General features: G+C 37.8%; 3 protein-coding genes across 4 annotated transcripts in view; all 3 read left to right on the top strand.

The window, feature by feature from the left end:
- The window catches only part of LOC106109919 (organic cation transporter protein-like), a 14,654-nt gene extending 9,195 nt beyond the window's left edge, over positions 1–5,459 (top strand). For both annotated transcript variants that reach the window (XM_013291577.1, XM_013291576.1), the window contains exons 2-7: positions 1,358–1,553; positions 1,850–1,950; positions 2,093–2,247; positions 2,432–3,679; positions 3,993–4,174; positions 4,562–5,459. In XM_013291577.1, the coding sequence (XP_013147031.1) occupies positions 1,358–1,553; positions 1,850–1,950; positions 2,093–2,247; positions 2,432–3,679; positions 3,993–4,174; positions 4,562–4,729 (2,050 nt within the window). In that variant the 3' untranslated portion in view covers positions 4,730–5,459. The remainder of the gene's footprint in view (positions 1–1,357; positions 1,554–1,849; positions 1,951–2,092; positions 2,248–2,431; positions 3,680–3,992; positions 4,175–4,561) is intronic.
- Positions 5,460–7,703: 2,244 nt separating this feature from the next.
- Positions 7,704–11,151, top strand: LOC106109886 (organic cation transporter protein-like). The gene is made up of 7 exons (XM_013291530.1): positions 7,704–8,149; positions 8,277–8,508; positions 8,761–9,016; positions 9,114–9,433; positions 9,611–9,902; positions 10,412–10,593; positions 10,921–11,151. The coding sequence occupies exons 1-7, from the start codon at positions 7,917–7,919 to the stop codon at positions 11,083–11,085; spliced, it is 1,680 nt and encodes a 559-aa protein (XP_013146984.1). The 5' UTR covers positions 7,704–7,916; the 3' UTR covers positions 11,086–11,151.
- A 2,655-nt stretch (positions 11,152–13,806) lies between these two features.
- Positions 13,807–18,434, top strand: LOC106109873 (organic cation transporter protein-like). Its single transcript, XM_013291512.1, has 7 exons — positions 13,807–13,997; positions 15,558–15,786; positions 16,796–17,051; positions 17,122–17,450; positions 17,568–17,859; positions 17,967–18,148; positions 18,273–18,434. The coding sequence occupies exons 1-7, from the start codon at positions 13,807–13,809 to the stop codon at positions 18,432–18,434; spliced, it is 1,641 nt and encodes a 546-aa protein (XP_013146966.1).
- Positions 18,435–20,293: the final 1,859 nt, after the last annotated feature.

Genomic DNA, 20,293 nt, shown 5'->3' with positions numbered 1-20,293 from the left:
ATAATAAAATAAAAATAAATAAAACACTATTTATTGACCAAAAGAAAATTAAAAGAACACAACTTACAATTATTAATGAAATAAAAATAACTAGTTACTATGTCCTCTTTATGTGCGTCTCCTCTTTTGTTAATGAAGGGTAGGCAACGCATCTGCAATTGCAGATGTTTATGGACAACGATCGCTTTCCGTTTTGGTAGATTCAGGTGGCCGCTTGCTTGTTTGTCACCTTATATTGCCACAACATGCCACACCTTTCAGTCTAGAAGTCATCTGCTCAATCGATTTATATAATCTCTTTATTCAAATCGATTGAGCAGATGACATCAGGCATTAAGAAAATGTGATGTTTTCATTCCTTTTCAAAGATTTGAGCAATGACACATTTGATAACCTTAAGAAGTACGTGTTAAAAGTAATCTCTGTTCAAGTGGAAGGATGTCCGAATAGCAAAGATATCGACATACGAGTATACGTCAATAAGATACAAAGCGCCAATAGCATATAGGTGAAGACTACAGGCATCCTATCGAGATGATCGAGTATTCCAATCCTGACATTAGATGTCCTTGTACAAGCCTGGAGCTAGATTAAGATATTTCCACAAATGACTACCTTTAATATATAGACGGACGGCCATATTAACAATACTTGTAAATTACTTTAAAACACACAAACTGAACTCCAATGCGACAACACAAATACCCCCCCCCCACTATTCCTTCCGTTTCCTAACATTTTCCTAACAATATTGTTGTTTTAAATAAAGATAAATGTATTGATAAATAGCACAGATTAACAAATAACTTTTAAGAATACAGAATACATCAAATATTAAAAATAGTTAAAAAGCTAACACTAGCTACCACTAACTTTTATTTAAAAAAATCTTCTTGATATGCAAAGAACATCAGGTGCCTTGATATTCGTACCTACAAAAGGACGTGTAAAATATCATTAACACTTCCTTTTGCGATGCTGATGCCGTGCTACAAGGAAAAGGATAATAGCTCGCCTTGACACAGTCTCCGCGGCTCCTAGACACGTCGCCTGAGCCGGCGCATCCTGTAATGCTTAACACGCTATTTATATCAGTTAAATATTTTACTACTTACCTACTAGGTTTAAAAAGTTAAGTAGTCGTTTGAAAGATTTGTAAAATAATTTTTAATTATTTGTTATTTTTGAATACACATGAAGACGTTTCAAATTGTTCCGTCGGACAAAATTATACATATTTCTTTATTGTTTCGACAATACCAACACTAGATGGCGTAGCAAAGCGTAGATTTAAATTATTAGTTAAATAAGAAGCGATTTTCACTGCTATATTATAATAGTATCTGTCTGTTTTTAGATGTATGGTTCCGCAATGCGAGACGTGGCCGGCGCAGGTGACACCCGGCGCGTGGGGCGCGTGGGCGCTGACTGAAGATAGGTGTAGCCGCATGCAGCCCCTGACAGACACCTGCACCGCGACCAGTTTTCACCCAACCAAAACGGAGCGCTGCGACAGATTCGTCTACGAACATAACAACACCATCGTTGCTGAGGTCATTCAGAATTGTCCTGTTGATACCTTTACGTGATACATGCTTGGTCTGTTTGAGCCGTAAGGGCACTTCGAGCTACTGCAGATGTTCGAGCTACAAATGTTTTACTCAGCTAGTCTTCGACCATTGGATTTACGTTATAAAAAACCCAGAGATTGCGAGACAAACGGCTACTAAAAGGTGTCAATTGATGTCGACGTTATGTTTTGACTTTATTATATTTTATTTAACTTTTGAACAAACAATAAAATATCTAAAAGATATTATATATGTATTTACATTTTGTTTACTTTTAGTTTAATCTGGGATGCCAGGAGTGGAAGCGCACTCTCGTGGGAACCATCCACAGCGCCGGCATATTCGTCGCGCTACCCCTCACCGCTTACGTGTCCGATACGTGAGTATGTTAAGTTGATGCGATATGCAAACGCCTGGACAATTTGTAATAGCAGTGTTTTAAAAATGTGTTAAGTGTCTTTGCTGATATAATTACGAAGGAGATTTTTCTCATTAGGTAAAGGGTACGAAAATAATTTCAGGTTCGGTCGGCGCGTGGCGTTTATAATGACGGCGGTGTGTCCCGGAATGGTGGGGCTGGCCCGCTCCTTCACACAGGACTACATCTCCTATCTCTGTTTGGAGTTCCTGGATGCGGTAGTCGGCGCTGGAGTCTACTCTTCCGGCTTTGTGCTTGGTAACAATAACTATTATTCAATTCGGTAAAGTTTTTTGTAGTAAGAAATAAAATTAAGAAATAGAAATAAGAAATACAATACAAATGTAATTGTAATACAATTTGAAGCATAATAATTGTTTACCCCTAATCTCAAATCCAGTACCTTTGAGTAGATTTAAATGTAAATTCTGTTCTTTTCTAGCTCTCGAAATGGTTGGAATAAATAAACGAGTCCTTTGTGGTAACATAATATCGAGCACGTTCGCCATTGGCCAGGCGCTCATCGCGCTCATAGCCTGGGGAGTGCCATATTGGCGGACGTTGACAAGGATTATGTACGCACCCTCTCCATTTTTCATAATTTACTATTTCCTCATCGAGGAGAGTGTCCGATGGTTGCTTTCCAATGGAAAGAAGAAGAGGGCGGCCAAAATCATCTTTAAAGCGGCCAAGGTCAACAAAAAGAAACTATCTCCTGAGACGATGAGGCTGCTAACTGAAGATACGCCGGTGGAAATTAAACAGCATTATCCAGTTAAACCCAATGCGGAAAAAACCGATCCAGAAAAGCCGTCAGTAGTAAATTCAAAAACAGAAAAACCGTCAGCAGTAAATTCAAATACAGAAAAGCCGTCTGCAGTGAAATCAGATACAGAAAAGCCGTCTGCGTCAAAGTCAGAAACAGAAGAGCCGTCTGCGTCAAAGTCAGAAACAGAAAAGCCGTCTGAGTCAAAGTCAGAAACAGAAAAGCCGTCTGCGTCAAAGTCAGATACAGAAAAGCCTTCTGAATCAAAGTCAGAAACAGAAAAGCCGTCTGCGTCAAAGTCAGAAACAGAAAAGCCGTCTGATTCAAAGTCAGATACAGAAAAGCCGTCTGCATCAAAGTCAGATACAGAAAAGCCGTCTGCGACAAAATCCGATACAGAAAAGCCGTCTGCCTCAAAGTCTGAAACAGAAAAACCGTCTGCAGTGAAATCAGATTCAGAAAAGCCGTCAGCGTCAAAGTCAGATACAGAAAAGCCATCTGCGACAAAGTCCGATACAGAAAAGCCATCTGCAGTGAAATCAGATACAGAAAAGCCGTCTTCGGTGAAGTCAGATACAGAAAAGAAGTCTCCAGCAAATTCAGATCCAGAAAAGATGTCTGGAGATAAAAAGCATCGCAAGTCAGTAGTATTGGCGGTGATAAGATCTAGAGTGTTAATGTCCCGCCTGTGTATCTGTGCTTTCTGGTGGGTGACGGTCACCTTCATCTACTATGGCCTATCCATCAACTCGGTGTCGCTCGCCGGAAACAGCTACGTCAACTATATCTTGACCTCTCTCATCGAGATCCCCGGTTACGCCCTAAGTGTGGTCACATTGGATAGATTCGGTAGAAAGAAGTCTATCATAACCGCCTACTTTGTTTGTGGAATATCACTCTTAGCCCTGCCTTTTATTCCGAGCAGTAAGTGAATTTTTATGTTTTCGTAAGTTACAGTTTGCTCCATTTTATTGGTATTTAGAAAGCCATAACGTAACAGACTACTTATTTTATGCAAAATCATCTATGCTCGTATATAACTCATCCTTCTCACTGTATATTTATTATATTATGTCAATTATTAGTTATGTATCACTTGTTAGCACAATTCTGTACCTTATGTGCCTTTGAGTGTGTTATTTACTTAGTAACAATCTGTAGGGCTTCCCTAAATTCAGAATAAAACGGTGAGTGTCTGAAATTGTAGGATACTTTATATCGAGTGATGTATTTGCAGCGATGGTGTGGCTACAGACATCGTTGAACCTGTTCGGCAAGCTGTGTATCAGCATGGTGTTCAGTAGCATCTACGTGTACACAGGCGAATTGTACCCGACGGGGCTGCGACACCGCATGCTGGCCGCATGCTCCATGACCGGCCGTATCGGACAGATGATCGCGCCGCAGACACCGCTACTGGTAATATTTGCAATTCTGCCGCATTACTATCGTACTTTTGATTATATTTCAAGTTAGTCCTAATTATACTTTTATACCAAGCGATATATGCAGAATTTCGTAGAAGTAAGAATTTATTATTGTTTTTATGATTTATTATGCAATTTTAGTCATAGTACAGCTGCATTATACTTTGATTATTGTTAAGTAATGCTATAATTAGGCTTCACTGGCCGATGCTGGTTTTTTAAAAGTGAAGGGGTAAACCTGCAGCAGCTACCTTAAGATACTTACGTGAATATTTGTAGCAACCAAACCAATAATGCGAAGGGTATGAACATTGCTCTGAATTTTTTGGTAGGCAACATTTCATCTCTGTTAAAGGTTATGTTTTTAAATTACTTATAGATGGCGTACATGGAATCACTGCCGTACATCCTGTTCGGTCTGATGGCTGGTACTTCGGGGCTACTGATGCTGCTCACTCCGGAGACTCTGCGCGTTGAGTTGCCTGACACCATTGAGCAGGCTGAGAACATAGCATCAGTGAAGCAGCGCGTCGTGGTTATAGAATGATGAACGTACCCTTGTTGTTACATAGTATTAAGTCTTCATCGTCAACTGGAACGTGCCCACCGAGAGACTCGAGCCAACTCTAAATATTTTTACGTGATCAACGCAGTCCAGTATTCACAAAACTAACCTATGAGTGGCATAATTGAAGGATCAAAAGTGTAATTGGTTTGGGAATACCATACGCGGCAGATATTTTTAGGCAGTTACGGAAGGCTTGTGTACGTAAGCAAGCAGGAATTAAGTAAGCAGTAGTTTGAAGTCTACTTTGTTGAATGATGGCGATACTGAGGCAAAGGAATTGATTGTACAAATGTACTTAGTTATTTAAGTTTACGTATATAGGATAATTATTATAAAATATTGTATTAGTACAATGCTTATAAAGTACACTTTTGTTATCAGAACAAATTTGTTTTACAATGCAATTATAAGTTTATTTCTGAAATACCAGTTTGTCTGTGATAGACTACGTTAATGTCAATTTCTTATATACTATTAAATAGTAATAAGAACTCCATAAAAATCAAATACTACATGTGAATTGAAGTTGGATATATCATATTTATTGTCGCAAATTAGAATCTTAATAGCAAACAAACCTAATGCGCAGGATATTAACATTGCTCTAAATTTTCTGACAGGGAAATTTTTAACTGTTTAAAGTTTTAGGAAAATCACAATTACTGTGTTAATGTACATAATACCAAGCTTATTTATTAATTACTGTAAATGTAAATAAATGCTTTTTAATATGTTTTTTTTATTACTTTAACGTCGGCTGAATAGAATGTTACGGTGAGTTTCAACTATAACACATTTATGAGACAATTACAGTCGTCTCTATCTTTTCAATACCATTGAATGAGACAGAAATAACCATAATGGAGGCTGGCCGTTATTATGTGAACACGTGTATTGAATACACGTGTTTGTCGACATTTATATCATCGCGTAATTTAATTTAATCTTTTTATTGCTACGTTAAATATGTACTAATCTTAAATCATACACAATACATTTTATCGTTTTAAATAAATAATTTAAAATTACGATTTTATGTATAGTCTCTTGGGTTCTTTTTTGTCACTTGTTTTGGCAGCAGTCTTTTGTTTAAAAAATTCGCGTTTTTGTTTTCGCACTTTCTTTTGTTTATCCTCTTTTCTTATCTGCCACTGAACTCTTATCAGTATGTAGACAAACGCATAGTCAAGTACTAAAGATTGTTAAACCCTAATTGCGAGTAAATGTGCCCTTTGTTTTCTTACTATAAGTGTAGGCGCTTATCGTAATTCTACAGCCGAAAATGGTATTATAACGTAACTATCTCATTTTTTAAATACAAGATAAAGGACAACATGTTTCAATACAAGTATAATCAATGGAAATCCACGATAAATAACGTTTGCAACCTAATATTATAAAAAAACTCGTATAAACATCATTATTGAACATAACTTCGTAATAAAAGAATAGCTCAATATTCTTCCGAAATACGTCAAGGGTTTTTAATTATGTTTCTGGTCTTACGTTTTAACGACACAGTATGTTCGTGTTTTTTTTTTATTAAATGACCTTGATTCTGTCGTTAATATACAATCAGTTAAAGTCAATGTTATTTAGATAAGATACTAGTTATTGTAATATATTTACGATTCTAATCCAGGTTTTAGAGATTACGATTTCAGGTTTTTTTGGATAAGATAGCTGGTATTTCTAGTGTGTAAATCTTAGTTTTTTTTAATAACATAAGGTGGCAAACGAGCAAGCGGCCACCTGAATCAGCCAAAATAGCAAAGCGACCGTTGCCCATAGACATCCGCAATTGCAGATGCGTTGCCTACCCCTATCCGACGGGGGAGGAGACGCACATAAAGAGAATACTTTCCCTTCCTATGCATCTCTTCCGCCGTCAAATCCACTTCCTCTTCCCATCCTCTCCTTATAAGAAGGGGGTGGTAAAGGGAAATTGACTTAAATTAGGCCTCCGGCACAACACTCATCAGACGAAACACGGAATTGCTTCCATTTCACGCCTGTCTTCTGTGTGGTCGTGGTATTACACCGGGCGTGCCGGCCCATTCGTGCTAAGATGGTAAAGCGGGCACTACCACTGTAAAAGTGTCTTGATCCAGTATCGTGCATTGCACTATAAATAATGTTGGTATGTAGCAAAAAGTACTTCATTTATGGTCATCGTAGAGTTATAATTAATGAAAAATAACCCTTTAACACTAAAAATACACAAAACAAAGACTACAACTAATACATTATTACAACTAACTGAAACGTCTCGTAAAACATTTCATATCTTTCAATCACAAAGTTAGTTAACGCAAAACAATCTTAACCGTCCTTTAAAGTTTTTTAAAGCATACACAACATATTTTTAATAATATCTTGCTAATATTATAAACTAGCTTTCGCCCGCGACTCTGTCCGCGTGGTAATAAAAAAAACAAAACCAAGTACTCTATATGTTCTTCCAAACTATCCTCTACATCTGACAAATTTCATTGATATCCGTTCAGCTGTATAGGCTACAAACTCTAACAAACATCCATCTATCCATCTAAATTTTTACATTTATAATATTAGTGTGGAGTATGATGTGAAAGTTTAAATGGATGGATGGATGTTTGTTTGAGTTTATAGCCTAAACTGCTGAACCGATCTCGATGAAATTTGGTACAGATGTAGAGGATAGTCTGGAAGAACACATAGGCAGCTTACTTTTGTTTTTTAATTCCATGAAATATAAAAAGAAATCGGTGTAATGCGCACATCTCCATATAAATGTTCATACCAATAAAGCGTCCGAACAAAAACTATTAGCCGATAAAAATTCGATAGTGTCAGGGCTCTAAATCTTTGTTTCTATCCTTGATCCGGAATTTAAAATACTTATCAACATTTACTTATCTAATAACCTTATAAAATTTATGATTGATAAAATTTACGTTTTATCGAAGTTTTATCATGTGCGAAGGATTTGTATGTAAAAATGATCGAAATGTGACCTTATAGTATCATATATGTCTAATATATCTGCGTAATGCTTTATTGTTAATTTCTATGTCGATAATATATTGCCATTGTAGTTAACAAATTGCAATAGTCATTAGGTGGCTCATATTAACACGGCTCGTCGACTAGTAAAGTCCTCGGCCAATAGTTATAACAGATAATAATGGCTGATAATATAAATAGAAATATAGTAGAACCTCCTCCTAGGAAGGAAAGTGTTGCAGATAGAAGGAAAAGCGTAGTCGGGAAACCATTGGAGTTAGACGATGTGTTAGTTAACGAATTGGGACAATTCGGCTTCTTTCAATTGAGGAATATTCTGCTCGTCGCTTTGCCAATCATCGCCTCGGCTTTTATGAGCGAATACATATTCTCAGCGGCTGCGATCCCACATAGGTAAGCTATGAAAAAAGTTTTTTGTGCCGAATATTTAGTATTTTGTTCTCTTAATTATAGCTAATGGAAAATTTCTACAATTAGTAACAGACAGTGTTTGTAACATGTTTTACATTTTACTTTATAGATGTCAAATACCAGAATGCGGTGAAACCGGAAAAGACTTTAACTATGATCCACATTGGGTCCTGAACGCGGTACCAGCAACCAGCTCGGGATTTTCTAGCTGTGAGAGGTTCACTCCCACAGGACTAGAAAACGGAAGCTTGCTCTCCTGCCCCGCTACTCTCTTCGATCGGCCGAACACCGTCGCCTGTGATGGCTTTGTTTACGCCAGAGATAATTCTGTTGTTTATGATGTAAGTGCATAATTAAATAAAATTTTCATGTATTCTGTGGTCACGTCAAACTTCTTTAAAATTAATGTTGTCCGATATAGACAAGAAATAAATTTAGAAGTCGGTTAACTATGAAAATTGCTCTCAAATAAGAATGTTTAACCACCAATCATCGGAAGAAATACAAAAAAATGAACCGAACTTCTGCACCCATCTACAGAGTTCTAAGTTTATTGTATACCCATTGTTTAAGTAGGTAATTAACCATTCCAGTTCGATCTTGGTTGTCAAGAATGGCTGCGAGCTCTGGCGGGTACGCTGAGCAGTGTGGGTACTCTCCTAGTCTTGCCCATCACCGGCTACATCTCCGACAAGTATGGACGGCGCATGGCACTCATCATCAGCGTCTTCAACCTTGCACTCTTCGGCCTCATCCGCGCCTTCTCCGTCAACTACACCATGTACCTCGTACTACAACTAATGCAGACGACCTTCGGAGCTGGAACTTTTAGCTCTGCTTATATCTTTGGTAAGTTCGCAAGTTAATTTAGAAGATATTGTTGATACATGCATATTTAATTACCGAGATTGCAGTATCCTTAACCGAATTTTATGTTTGTTTTCAGCGGCGGAGCTTGTGGGTCCCAAGTATCGTGTAATCACAAGTGCAACCTCGTCCTCCATGTTCGCGGTGGGGCAAGTGGTGCTGGGCGGTGTGGCGTGGGTAGTGCAACCCTGGCGGTACATGATAATGGCCCTCCACATCCCTTGCTTCCTCATCATCGTCTACTATTGGATCCTCTCGGAGAGCGTGCGCTGGCTACTCTCAAAGCGCAAGTACGTGGAGGCTCGCGCCGTGCTCGAGAATGTTGCCAGGGTCAACAAGACTTATATCAGTGAAAAGTCCATGGAAGCCTTGATGAACCCTCCTGAAGTCACACATAAGGTTTGTTGAAATATAACTTATAATTAAATTTTAGAAAGACTTGTGAGATTTTATCTACTAGAATAGACACTTACTAAAGAATTGGGAAACATAGAAAAAAGAGAAGGTACAGAAAAATATAGTACTATATTGTGTCATAATCCTGATGGCCATACTCAATTAGGATGTTGATTTTAGGTTGAATCAAATATAGTGCAAACAATCTTCAAATCAAGAGTACTGTTACGTCGAGTATGCACAACTCCTATCTGGTGGATTACCACAACCTTCGTCTACTACGGCTTGTCTATCAATTCGACTAGTCTTTCGGACACCATGTATCTCAACTTTATTCTGACCTGCGCTATCGAGATCCCCGGCTACGCCACTGCTGTCCTTATCCTTGACAGGATCGGCAGGAAGGCTACACTTTCTGGCGGCTTCTTCTTAAGTGCGGCCTGTAACATCGCTTTTGCTTTTATACCATCAGGTAAGTTCATAAACATTTAATTCCTAAAAGAAAATAGGTTATTTGTGTTTTTAGTGTTATTAAAAATAATGCGTATTAAATATTTTAGATATCGTATCACAATTAGCATACTTATAAGTTGAAGATAAAAGATATGATGCATGTTATCCGCTAATTTTGTAGGTAGTCATAAGGTGATACGATTTAAGATAACGTGGAAAACATCAAATGGTTTTACGTTGTTTGGGATCTATGTTATGATGATAAACAATGCTAGTATCTATAGATTTTATTGTCACAGAACATCCCAGGCCATAGTGTTTTACGCAAATACGTAGATACTATGAATAAGTTTGGGGTACAGACTACAGATGTTGCGGTCGAGGGTTCGAATCTCGCCATTCGACTACCGTCGTGAAAACAAGCCTAGAGCTTAGTTCGAATGCTTAGGAAATAATAGTAAATTAACGGAAAATTACTACTATTTTAATAAAAACCAAATGTTGTGACACATGGCAATATCGTTTCAGAACTCAATGTCGTTCGGTTGGTGATATACCTACTTGGTAAGTTCGGTATCTCAGTAGTGATGACGTCACTATACCTGTTCACTTCCGAGCTGTATCCGACTGAGTACCGGCACACTCTGCTCGCCTTCTCCTCCATGATCGGCAGGATTGGATCAATCAGCGCGCCGCTCACACCCGCACTGGTGAGTGTGACTTCAATTCTAGAAAAGAAAAGCATTTATTTAATAAAGGATTTTAAAGCAGTCCGCATCTGCAGCGGTGGATACTGAAGTGTTTGTGATGATATCTCAAGAGAATGTTGATATAATTAGAAATATCTTAACGATTTATGATTAATGGTTAAGTGAGAAGTCAATCATTATCCGTCCCTCAATATGTAGTCGAAATTTTTTTGTTTGATTCAGCGCGTTCTAGATAGCTCACTTTAGTATTTCTCGGGTAATTTCTTAGTACCATAAATCTATACTATGCTAAGTTTCTTAATTTCTCTATCAATTCTTATTTTCCAGATGGAGTATTGGAACGGCATACCGTCAGTGATGTTCGGAGCTATGGGTCTTCTGTCAGGTCTGCTGGTACTGACGCAGCCGGAAACCTTGGGCACCAAGATGCCTGACACCCTCGCTGAGGCGGAAGCTCTCGGCAAGCCTGAGTCCAAGTTACAAAACAATTAACCAATGGATCTGATTAGAAGATAGTTTTAAAGAAGTTATGGGAAAATGTTCAGAAATATTATGTACTTTTATTTGGTCTAAGATAGCAGAAGGAAACAAAAAATATTCTTACGAAATAGTATACATTTAAAAAGAGAGTAAATAAAAATATTTTTGTGTACTAATACTTCATTGCCCTTTCCTATTAGTTGCTTTTTCTATGACTACATTTTATTGTTCATAAACAATTGTTTTATATAAGTTAATCTTGTTTGTTATTTATGGCGCGTAATGTTTAGTTATTAATAAATTATTTTTCACAATACTTCTTTTATTTCTAATTGTAATTACGTTTTCTTCGTCGTGAAGAGCATCTCCGATCGTTATAGAAGTCGGAAATCGATTTAATTTGCATAGTTTTTCTATATATTTGATGAAATGGAACATTTGGGCGGACTCACACTTCCGCTAAACTCTGTTACTTCGGTAAAAAGTAAGCTTGACTTTTTTTAACGACCATTTCATGCTTCGTTGACTTTGTCCATCAAGACGACTTGGAATTATTCATGTTATAGCTATCTACGTGGCTGAGATATTGAAACTTGATGTATTGATGGTCTACAAAAATTCACGTTATAAATTTCCTCCATCGTTAGACACACTCTAAGTCCAGATTATGACCAGCATTCGCCTCTATGTCCATATCTCAAACCCTTCAAAACCGTATACAGTCCAAAACTCGCATTCGTAAAAAAAGAACAAGTCAGATGTAACGACGTTGTTGAGAAGACGGAAAGGTACTGTGACGTCAGCAACAAGAAACCTTTATTCATTTTGTCGAAAGTACTCATTACACGCAAGCAAAAAGGGTCTTGATATCTTGATCAATCTCCCAGATTTAATGGAGCCAGCCTACTTTATAATCTATTCTTTGTCTGTTTTAGTTATATCAGATGAAATGTTGAATTATTTCCACTTGTCGCCTGTCTTTTCCTCCATCACAACCATCCTGCAGCAGATAGCAGTGCTGAGCATTCTACTGATTAAAGATAATTAAGGTGGGTCTAGTAGATTTTAGATTAATTAATAACCAATAGACGTATCTCCTATTAATAATGTTAGTTACTAGCTTTCGCTCGCAACTCCGTTTGCGTGGATTTAGAAAAAGAAATAGTAGCTTATGTGTTCTTTCAGACTGTCCTCTTCATCTGTGTCAAATTTCGTCAACATCCGTTCTGCAGTTTAGGCTACAAACTCTAACATCCATCCATCTAAACTTTCTCATATATGATATTAGTAAGATATAGGACAGTTTATCAATCATTGCCCGCTGTACATCTCCGCTCGAATATGCCGGCTCGCTCTACCGAATACCACGACCAGACAAAAGACAAGCGTCAAGTGGAAGCTATTCCGCGTTTCGTCTGATGACAGTGTGCGATAATGTAGTCAAAGTGTGCTCCGGCACTTAGGATAGGTAACGCAACAGCATCGTTTGTCACCGTATACTAAAATATTTGTGATTTCTAGAAGTATTTAGATATACATACCAACAAGACATCTTCAAAGACCAAGCTGCTAAACGACACTAACTATCTCACCCTCCAGTGGCGCATGTTTTGCCTCATTGACAGCCTACATAATCTAATTGATGGATATGGAAGGTTTTTAGATTTTATCGTAAAACGTGAATAATACGTTACTAAAGTCATGTGTAATATTAAAATTGTTTAGGTGCTTATTGTTTTTAATATTAATAGATTAATTGTAAATTAGAATTATATTATTACTAGCTGTTGCCCGCGACTCCGTCCGCGTGGAATTAAAAAAAAAACAAAAGTGTAGCCTATATGTTCTTCCAGGCTATACTCTACATCTGTACCAAATTTCACTGAAATCCGTTCAGTCGTTTAGGCTACAAACTCTAACAAACATCCATCCATCCATCCATTTAAACTTTCACATTTATAATATTAGTTAGATTGTATAATAAATAGGTCTTTTTTGTAAAATGTTACCAGATTTAAGTTAATTTAGCAATATCTCTTGTACTATTCTAACAAAACACTAGGCTTGTGCTATATGGTTTACGTTAACTGTCGAATGGCGGGATTCGAACCCTCGACCACGTGATCAGAATTCCGTACTCTTAACCATTACCTTATTGGCGCTTCCTTTAGTACAATATATCGATAGATTCTTTTATAGTTAATAAACTAAAGTCGAGAAATACTGCTTTGTTATTAAGTATGTCCACAGTTCGATTTCTATTTTCAAAAATGAAATCGTGTAATATCTGAAATGACTGGAGCGATATTGTCGGGACTTTTTCTGTAAGGTTCTTTATGTATGGGGGATGCAGGAGTAGGCAATTATACTTTTTTTTTCTTTTAATCTGCACTTACGAAATCTCGGCATTGCACTCTCTTTTATGTTTCTGAAGCGAGGAAACATGTTTCATATACTTTTAAAACATGCTTTAAATAATATAAAAACTTCTTTCCTTTTTACAAATAGCATGAAACAAAATTTTCTTATTTCCTCCTACATGGATGTTTTTTTTTATTCATGTTAATCTGTTGATTCTAATCAAACAAGGCGATGGCAACAATCAAGAATAATGAAATTAAGCTGTTTATAGATAATTATTATCAGATTTGTTTAATTAAATTTAAAAATAATTTAGACACCCAATGCAGCTTTAGTAACTGTGAGTTAGTACACGTTTTTGAAGCATTAAAAATGTTAAAACCTGACAAAGATGCACCGACCCATATACCAGAAAAGCCAATTGATTTGGACAGCGTCCTTGTTAATGAATTGGGGCAATTTGGTAGATTTCAGCTCAAAAATATACTTCTCGTATCATTACCTATTCTTATGTCTGGATTTATGAGTGAATATATATTTTCGGCTGCTGCTATACCTCACAGGTAAGCCTTGCCTTTTAACAACTAATTGTAATATGTATTTATTTGCACTTGTAGCTTACTAAAAATATATTATTTTAGCAGTAAAGTCACTTGATATAATCTCAATTTCAATAAATCTTAATATAGAAGTAGACTACAAGTTGTTACAGGAAGAGGTAATCCCAGACGAATGGTGCGGTAGCGAGCTGGTACCCATTTATAAGAATAAGGGGGATGTGCAGGACTGTAACAACTATAGAGGAATAAAGCTCATGTCACACAGTATGAAAGCTTGGGAAAGAGTGGTAGATGCAAGAATCAGAGAAGAAAGTGAGGTATCTCGGAACCAATTCGGATTTACGCCAGGTCGGGGGACTAAGGACGCCATTTTTGCCATTCGCCAGCTGTGCGAAAAATTTAGGCGTGTGCATAAGAACCTGCACATGGTGTTCGTAGACCTCGAAAAGGCGTATGATAGGGTTCCGAGGGATGTTTTGTGGTGGGCTTTGAAAGTAAAAGGAGTGCCTGGGAAATACCTGCAGCTTATTCAGGCCATGTACTGGCGAGCCAGTACATATGTCCGGTCCGCTGCTGGCGATAGTGACAGGTTCGGTGTCTCGGTGGGTTTACACCAGGGGTCGGCTTTAAGCCCGTATCTGTTCCTCCTGGTAATGGATGCTTTGACATTAAACATACAGGAGGAGGCACCCTGGTGTATGCTTTATGCCGATGACATCGTGCTTGTCGGGGAGGATGAATGCGAGGTACAGAGCAGGTTGGAAGAATGGCGGGTTAAATTGGAGGGAGCTGGTCTTAAAATCAGCAGGACCAAAACTGAACATTTGTTTTGCGATTTTGGCGGTCCGACCAGCTTCTCTCCAATCGCCTTAAATGGTGTGCCTCTACCAACCTGCTCCGACTTTAAGTACCTCGGTTCTCTAGTCCAGTCCGACGGTGGCGTTGACCGAGACGTAAAAAGCCGAATAAATGCAGGTTGGATGAAATGGCGACAGGTTACTGGTGTGACTTGTGATCCAAGAATGCCTCTTAGGCTTAAGGGACAGATCTACAAGTCCATCATAAGACCTGTCGTATTGTATGGATCTGAATGCTGGGCCACCAAAGTTGCGGATGAAAGGAGATTGCATGTGGCTGAGATGCGTATGTTAAGATGGATGTGTGGTGTGACAAGATTGGATAAAGTTAAGAATGTGTACATTAGAGGAAGTTTGAAAGTAGCGCCAGTGGTGGAGAAATTGAGAAGCAAAAGGTTAGCGTGGTATGGACATATTATGCGACGAAATGATGGGGACATAAACCAGAAAGTGTTGAGATTGAATGTGGATGGCTACAAAGGAAGAGGAAGACCGAAGAAAGTATGGATGGATTGTGTGAAGGAAGATATGCTTAAGAAAGGAGTGGATTCAGATATGACGGCTGATAGAGATGTATGGAAGAGCAGCACATACTGTGCCGACCCTCCATAAGGGATAAGGGCAAGTGGATGATGATGATGATGATAGAAGTAGACTACAGTAATTAAATTTTTTGGTTTACATGAAAAATTATTATCGTTTCCAGATGTCAAATTACCGAATGCGGAGAGAATAGTAGCAATGTTGAGTTCGAACCCGAATGGATATCGAATGCGGTGCCCGAAACCAGTTCAGGGTGGTCGAGCTGCGAGCGGTTCGCCCCCACAGGGTTCAACGGCACTCTCGAATACTGCCCCAGTGAAGCGTTTAATAGAGATGTAGTCGTCGCTTGTGATAGCTTCGTCTACGAAAGGGATAACTCCGTTGTCTATGATGTAAGTACTTGAAACCAAGTCGCTATACCACTAATGAAGCCTCTGTTTATTTCTATAGTTTTCCTACGACGAGTCAAATTCAAACTGAATGTTTATGCCTCGTATGATGCGGGCATAATAAGAGTCCGGTAATTAGCTTCAGGTTGTTTAATTTGCAATGAATTACATTTTGGTTGAATTAACAATCACTTGATTAACCTGAGATTTGATGCGTGGCCGCGCAGAGTGACAGACAGACAGAGAGTGACAGTTAATGTCCAATAGGGATGTCTGAGTGACGCTGTTGCTAGTGATGTCCGTAATCGATCATTAGGGATCCAAATGTAGGTGACATAGGCACCAACACTGATTTCGGTGGTTCGGGGGTTAAGCACTTGAATTTTAATCTGCAGAACCTGGGTTCTAATTCAGAAATGTACCAACGTTTGTGTTTTAACACGACGTTATTTCGGTGAAAACATCGTGCAATGTACATACGAGTATATCTGTGAAGAAATACAATTATATATGTGAAGTTAATCCAACCCACTCTGTACCAGCGTGGTTGGCTAAAGTGTAAACCGCCCTAACCTAGCGTAGGCTCTGAGCCCCTCAGTGAAGATAGTTAGATCATGATGATGATTCATAATAAAGCAATGTGAATGTTGCAGGAAATTGACTGATGACTCCATCTTTTATTTCACTTATCCTTGTAGACAGTGTACTCTGTATTCTTAATCATTGGTAAACGTATTTTCTTTTTAATAATAAGGTTATCATCTTCAACGATTGCATCAATTACAGATAAGAAAAATTCCAACCTCCGGTTGTTTTAAAAACGAATATATAATCATGTTTGTTATATTTTTATTCTTATATTTCATTACTTTCCAATTATATACTTTTATTACTGACCTATATAAAAGAACTTAAAAATCCTACACTTTTTTATTTCATCCGTTTCATAAGGTGTACCTTTTCAGTTATTACGCAATGCTTTTTATTCTAATGTATTTATTTCGTGTTCAAGTTCGACTTAGGCTGCCAGGAGTGGATGCGCGCGTTGGCTGGGACTCTCAGCAGCGTTGGTACACTCCTCGTGCTGCCAATCACTGGGTACTTCTCCGATCGCTATGGCCGTCGCCTGGCGCTCGTCGTCAGCGTCTTCAACATGGCACTCTTCGGTCTCATTAGGGCCTTCTCTGTTAACTACGTCATGTATTTAGTGCTTCAGCTGTTGCAGACAACGTTAGGAGCTGGCACGTTCAGTTCTGCGTACATTTTTGGTTAGTGTTATCACATAGATGGTAACCATATCATTACAGAATATAAGTTACACTTAGGCTAATTTTGTAGGTGCTGAATTGGTCGGACCGAAGTATCGAGTACTTATCGGTGCATTCACAACGTCAATGTTCGCTGTTGGTCTGATGGTGATCGGTGCCGTATCTTGGGCGATACACTCCTGGCGGTATATGATCCTGGCTTTGCACGTGCCCTGCTTCCTTATCATCTCCTACTACTGGTTCTTGGGGGAGAGCGTGCGATGGCTGCTGTCCAAACAGAAGTACACAGAAGCAAGGGCTGCATTAGAAGAAGTGGCGAAAGTCAATAGAACAAATATTTGTGAAAAGTCGATGGAAGCATTATTGACTCCACCATCAGCTCAGGGAAGTCCTACTTCGGTAAGTGTTTTAACAGATTTTTCTAGGCAAAAGAATTTTTGATTTGCAAGAGGTATACAATATCATGCAGAACTAAATCTACGACGCAATCTATACCCTAATTTCATTTGTCCACAGGATGGCCCAGGGTTGATCGGGTACATTTTCAGCTCTCGTGTACTCTTGCGTCGCGTATGCACCACTCCTATCTGGTGGATCACCACCACTCTGGTCTACTATGGTCTCTCCATCAACTCGACCAGTTTGTCTGGCTCTATGTACCTCAACTTTATTCTGACCTGCGCCATCGAAATCCCCGGCAACTTTGCTGCAGTTCTTATCCTCGATAGGGTCGGAAGAAAACCTACTTTGTCGGTAGGATACTTCTTAAGTGCTGCATGTAACATCACTTTCGCCTTCCTTCCGAGTGGTAAGTAATTTGAAAACAATTATTACAAACGTTTTAAGTAATTTTTTTTATTTAAAGTAACTTTAATTTTTGTATTGTTATTAATAGTATGTTCTTTTTGTTCCTAGACCTTAGCGTTTTGCGGCTCGTAATATATCTTCTAGGCAAGTTCGGTATTTCTGTGGTGATGACATCACTCTACGTATATACATCAGAACTGTATCCAACCGAGTTCCGACACAGTCTACTGGCCTTCTCCTCCATGATTGGCAGGATAGGGTCTATTTGTGCACCACTAACACCCGCATTGGTAAGTAGCATAGACAACATCAAAAAAGCTTTAATAGTTGTAATTCTAGTGAGCAAAAAAGAAATGTTATGTTCTATATTTCGTTTGATGCATTTTTTTTCACGAAATCTCCTCATTATCTTAGATGGTGTACTGGGCGGGTATACCTTCAGTGATGTTCGGAGCAATGGGTCTACTAGCCGGTCTTCTGGTGCTGACGCAGCCGGAGACACTAGGCACCAAGTTGCCAGACACGCTAGCTGAGGCAGAGGCACTCGGGACACCGGAGTCCAAATTGCCTAAATAGTATAAGATATGGCTTATCGTTAAGTGATTAAACCAAAAACTATGAGACATTTTAACGAAATTAGTGCAACTGAAACAGGTATAAAAAAGACGATAAACTCAGTGAAAGTATTAGTATAGTTACAATTAAAATAACAGGATATTAAATTCCTTAGTAATGTTAGTTAAATGTAAATAAGTCTTTCTACAAACACAAGATGTATCTGGAAAAGTCGTTCTGAAATCTTGAAGTATTGTGAACTATTATAACTTTATTGTGTTAGTATTTAAGTAATGGAAAATAAATATTTATTTCTTATTTATTTAAAAGTGTTTTTTTTATTTATTCGAACAATTAAACTACTTCGTATACTAATTCAACCAACGACATTGCGATCTATCTCTTTATGGTTTCTATACTCAATTATTATTGTCATTCCTATTCATAACTAACTAGCAGTTGCCGTTGACTTTATCAGGACATAATTTAAAAAAACGTAGGCAAATTCAATCCTTTCCCTTCCATGTACAAATCCTTTCAAAATCCGTCCACATGTATTGGCGCTTACTCTGAACAAACGATGTATTCCGGGTTCCGGACGGACAGACAAATAATTTTAAAATCGGTTTATTGGTACATAGGATAAGACATCTACAAGACAATAGGAAATACATTTTTTATTACAAACAGACACTAAAACTTATTACATGTAGCATGACAAATGCTAATTTGTTGGGGGCCTGAGCTTCTTATCCTCGACGTCCCGCCAATCTTCTAATTAAGCGACACACCTGTGATTATCAAAACAGCATTGAAATTATAAATAATGACAATCAATTAAGATTACATAAACAGTAGACACGTAAAACATGTAATGCATGATAATCATGCGCACCTGATATTTAAATCTATTGTATATTTGTATAATTAGTACAATGTCAAAGATAACGAAGGATTTTATATCTTTATCAGCTGTCGCCCGCGACTCTGTCTGCGTAGTTTAAAAAAATACTAGACACAGTATTATTTATTCAAACTATGTTCTACATCTGTGCCAATTGTAAGAAACATCCATCAATCTAAATTTTCCGATTTAACATTAGGAAGTTTAAGGTCCTGTCCTACCAAATTGTAAATTGTCTGATCCAACGTGTAAAATATGTGATGGAAATATCGGATTTTGTTCCCTTATCTAACAATGACGTCATTTTAAAACTATCTGAGTCTCTATCAGCGAGTGGTGGGAGAGGCTCTTAATGGAATTTCAAAGTATAATACTTACCTTACGTAGTAATTATTTTTCATAGAATTCTGTGTTGTCACTTTCTTTTTCTTAAAGATTTTAGAACATAATAGAAAACACAATACGCAATATTCAAAATAAATACTTTATTTGGTACAAGCATTATCTTATTATACAAGTAATTAATTACACGAAGAAAATCAATGCCAGCCGTTTAATATAAATAACTATAAATAAAATTAAAATTATGAAAAATCATAATTATAATAAATTATGTGATAAAAACTTGTCTAGAAAACTTCAAGGTTAGAATTTTTACGTTTTCATAATAATGTTGATAAAAAAATTAGCACTGGCACTGATATCTAGATATTTCACATTTAAAATATAATTTTTTTAAATGCATAAATGTAAAGACAGAAAATTTACTATTACTGTAAATGTATCAATGAAAAATATCTACCAGAATGTTCACAATATGCTACCGACGAGTTTTGAGACACTTCGGCAGTAGACAGTAGACAACCTGACAATTTGGATAACCTAGTAGTGGTTGGAAAGATCAAGGGCAAAAGGTCACGGGGCCGTTCACCTACCCGATGGACCGATCAGGTTCAGTCCATACTGGGACTCAACA

This window comes from Papilio polytes, unplaced genomic scaffold (assembly GCF_000836215.1).
Source record: "Papilio polytes unplaced genomic scaffold, Ppol_1.0 DF821044.1, whole genome shotgun sequence".
NCBI classification, from domain to species: domain Eukaryota; kingdom Metazoa; phylum Arthropoda; class Insecta; order Lepidoptera; family Papilionidae; genus Papilio; species Papilio polytes.
The sequence above is the reverse complement of the archived record's forward strand: the minus strand, read 5'-3'. Positions and strand labels throughout refer to the sequence as shown.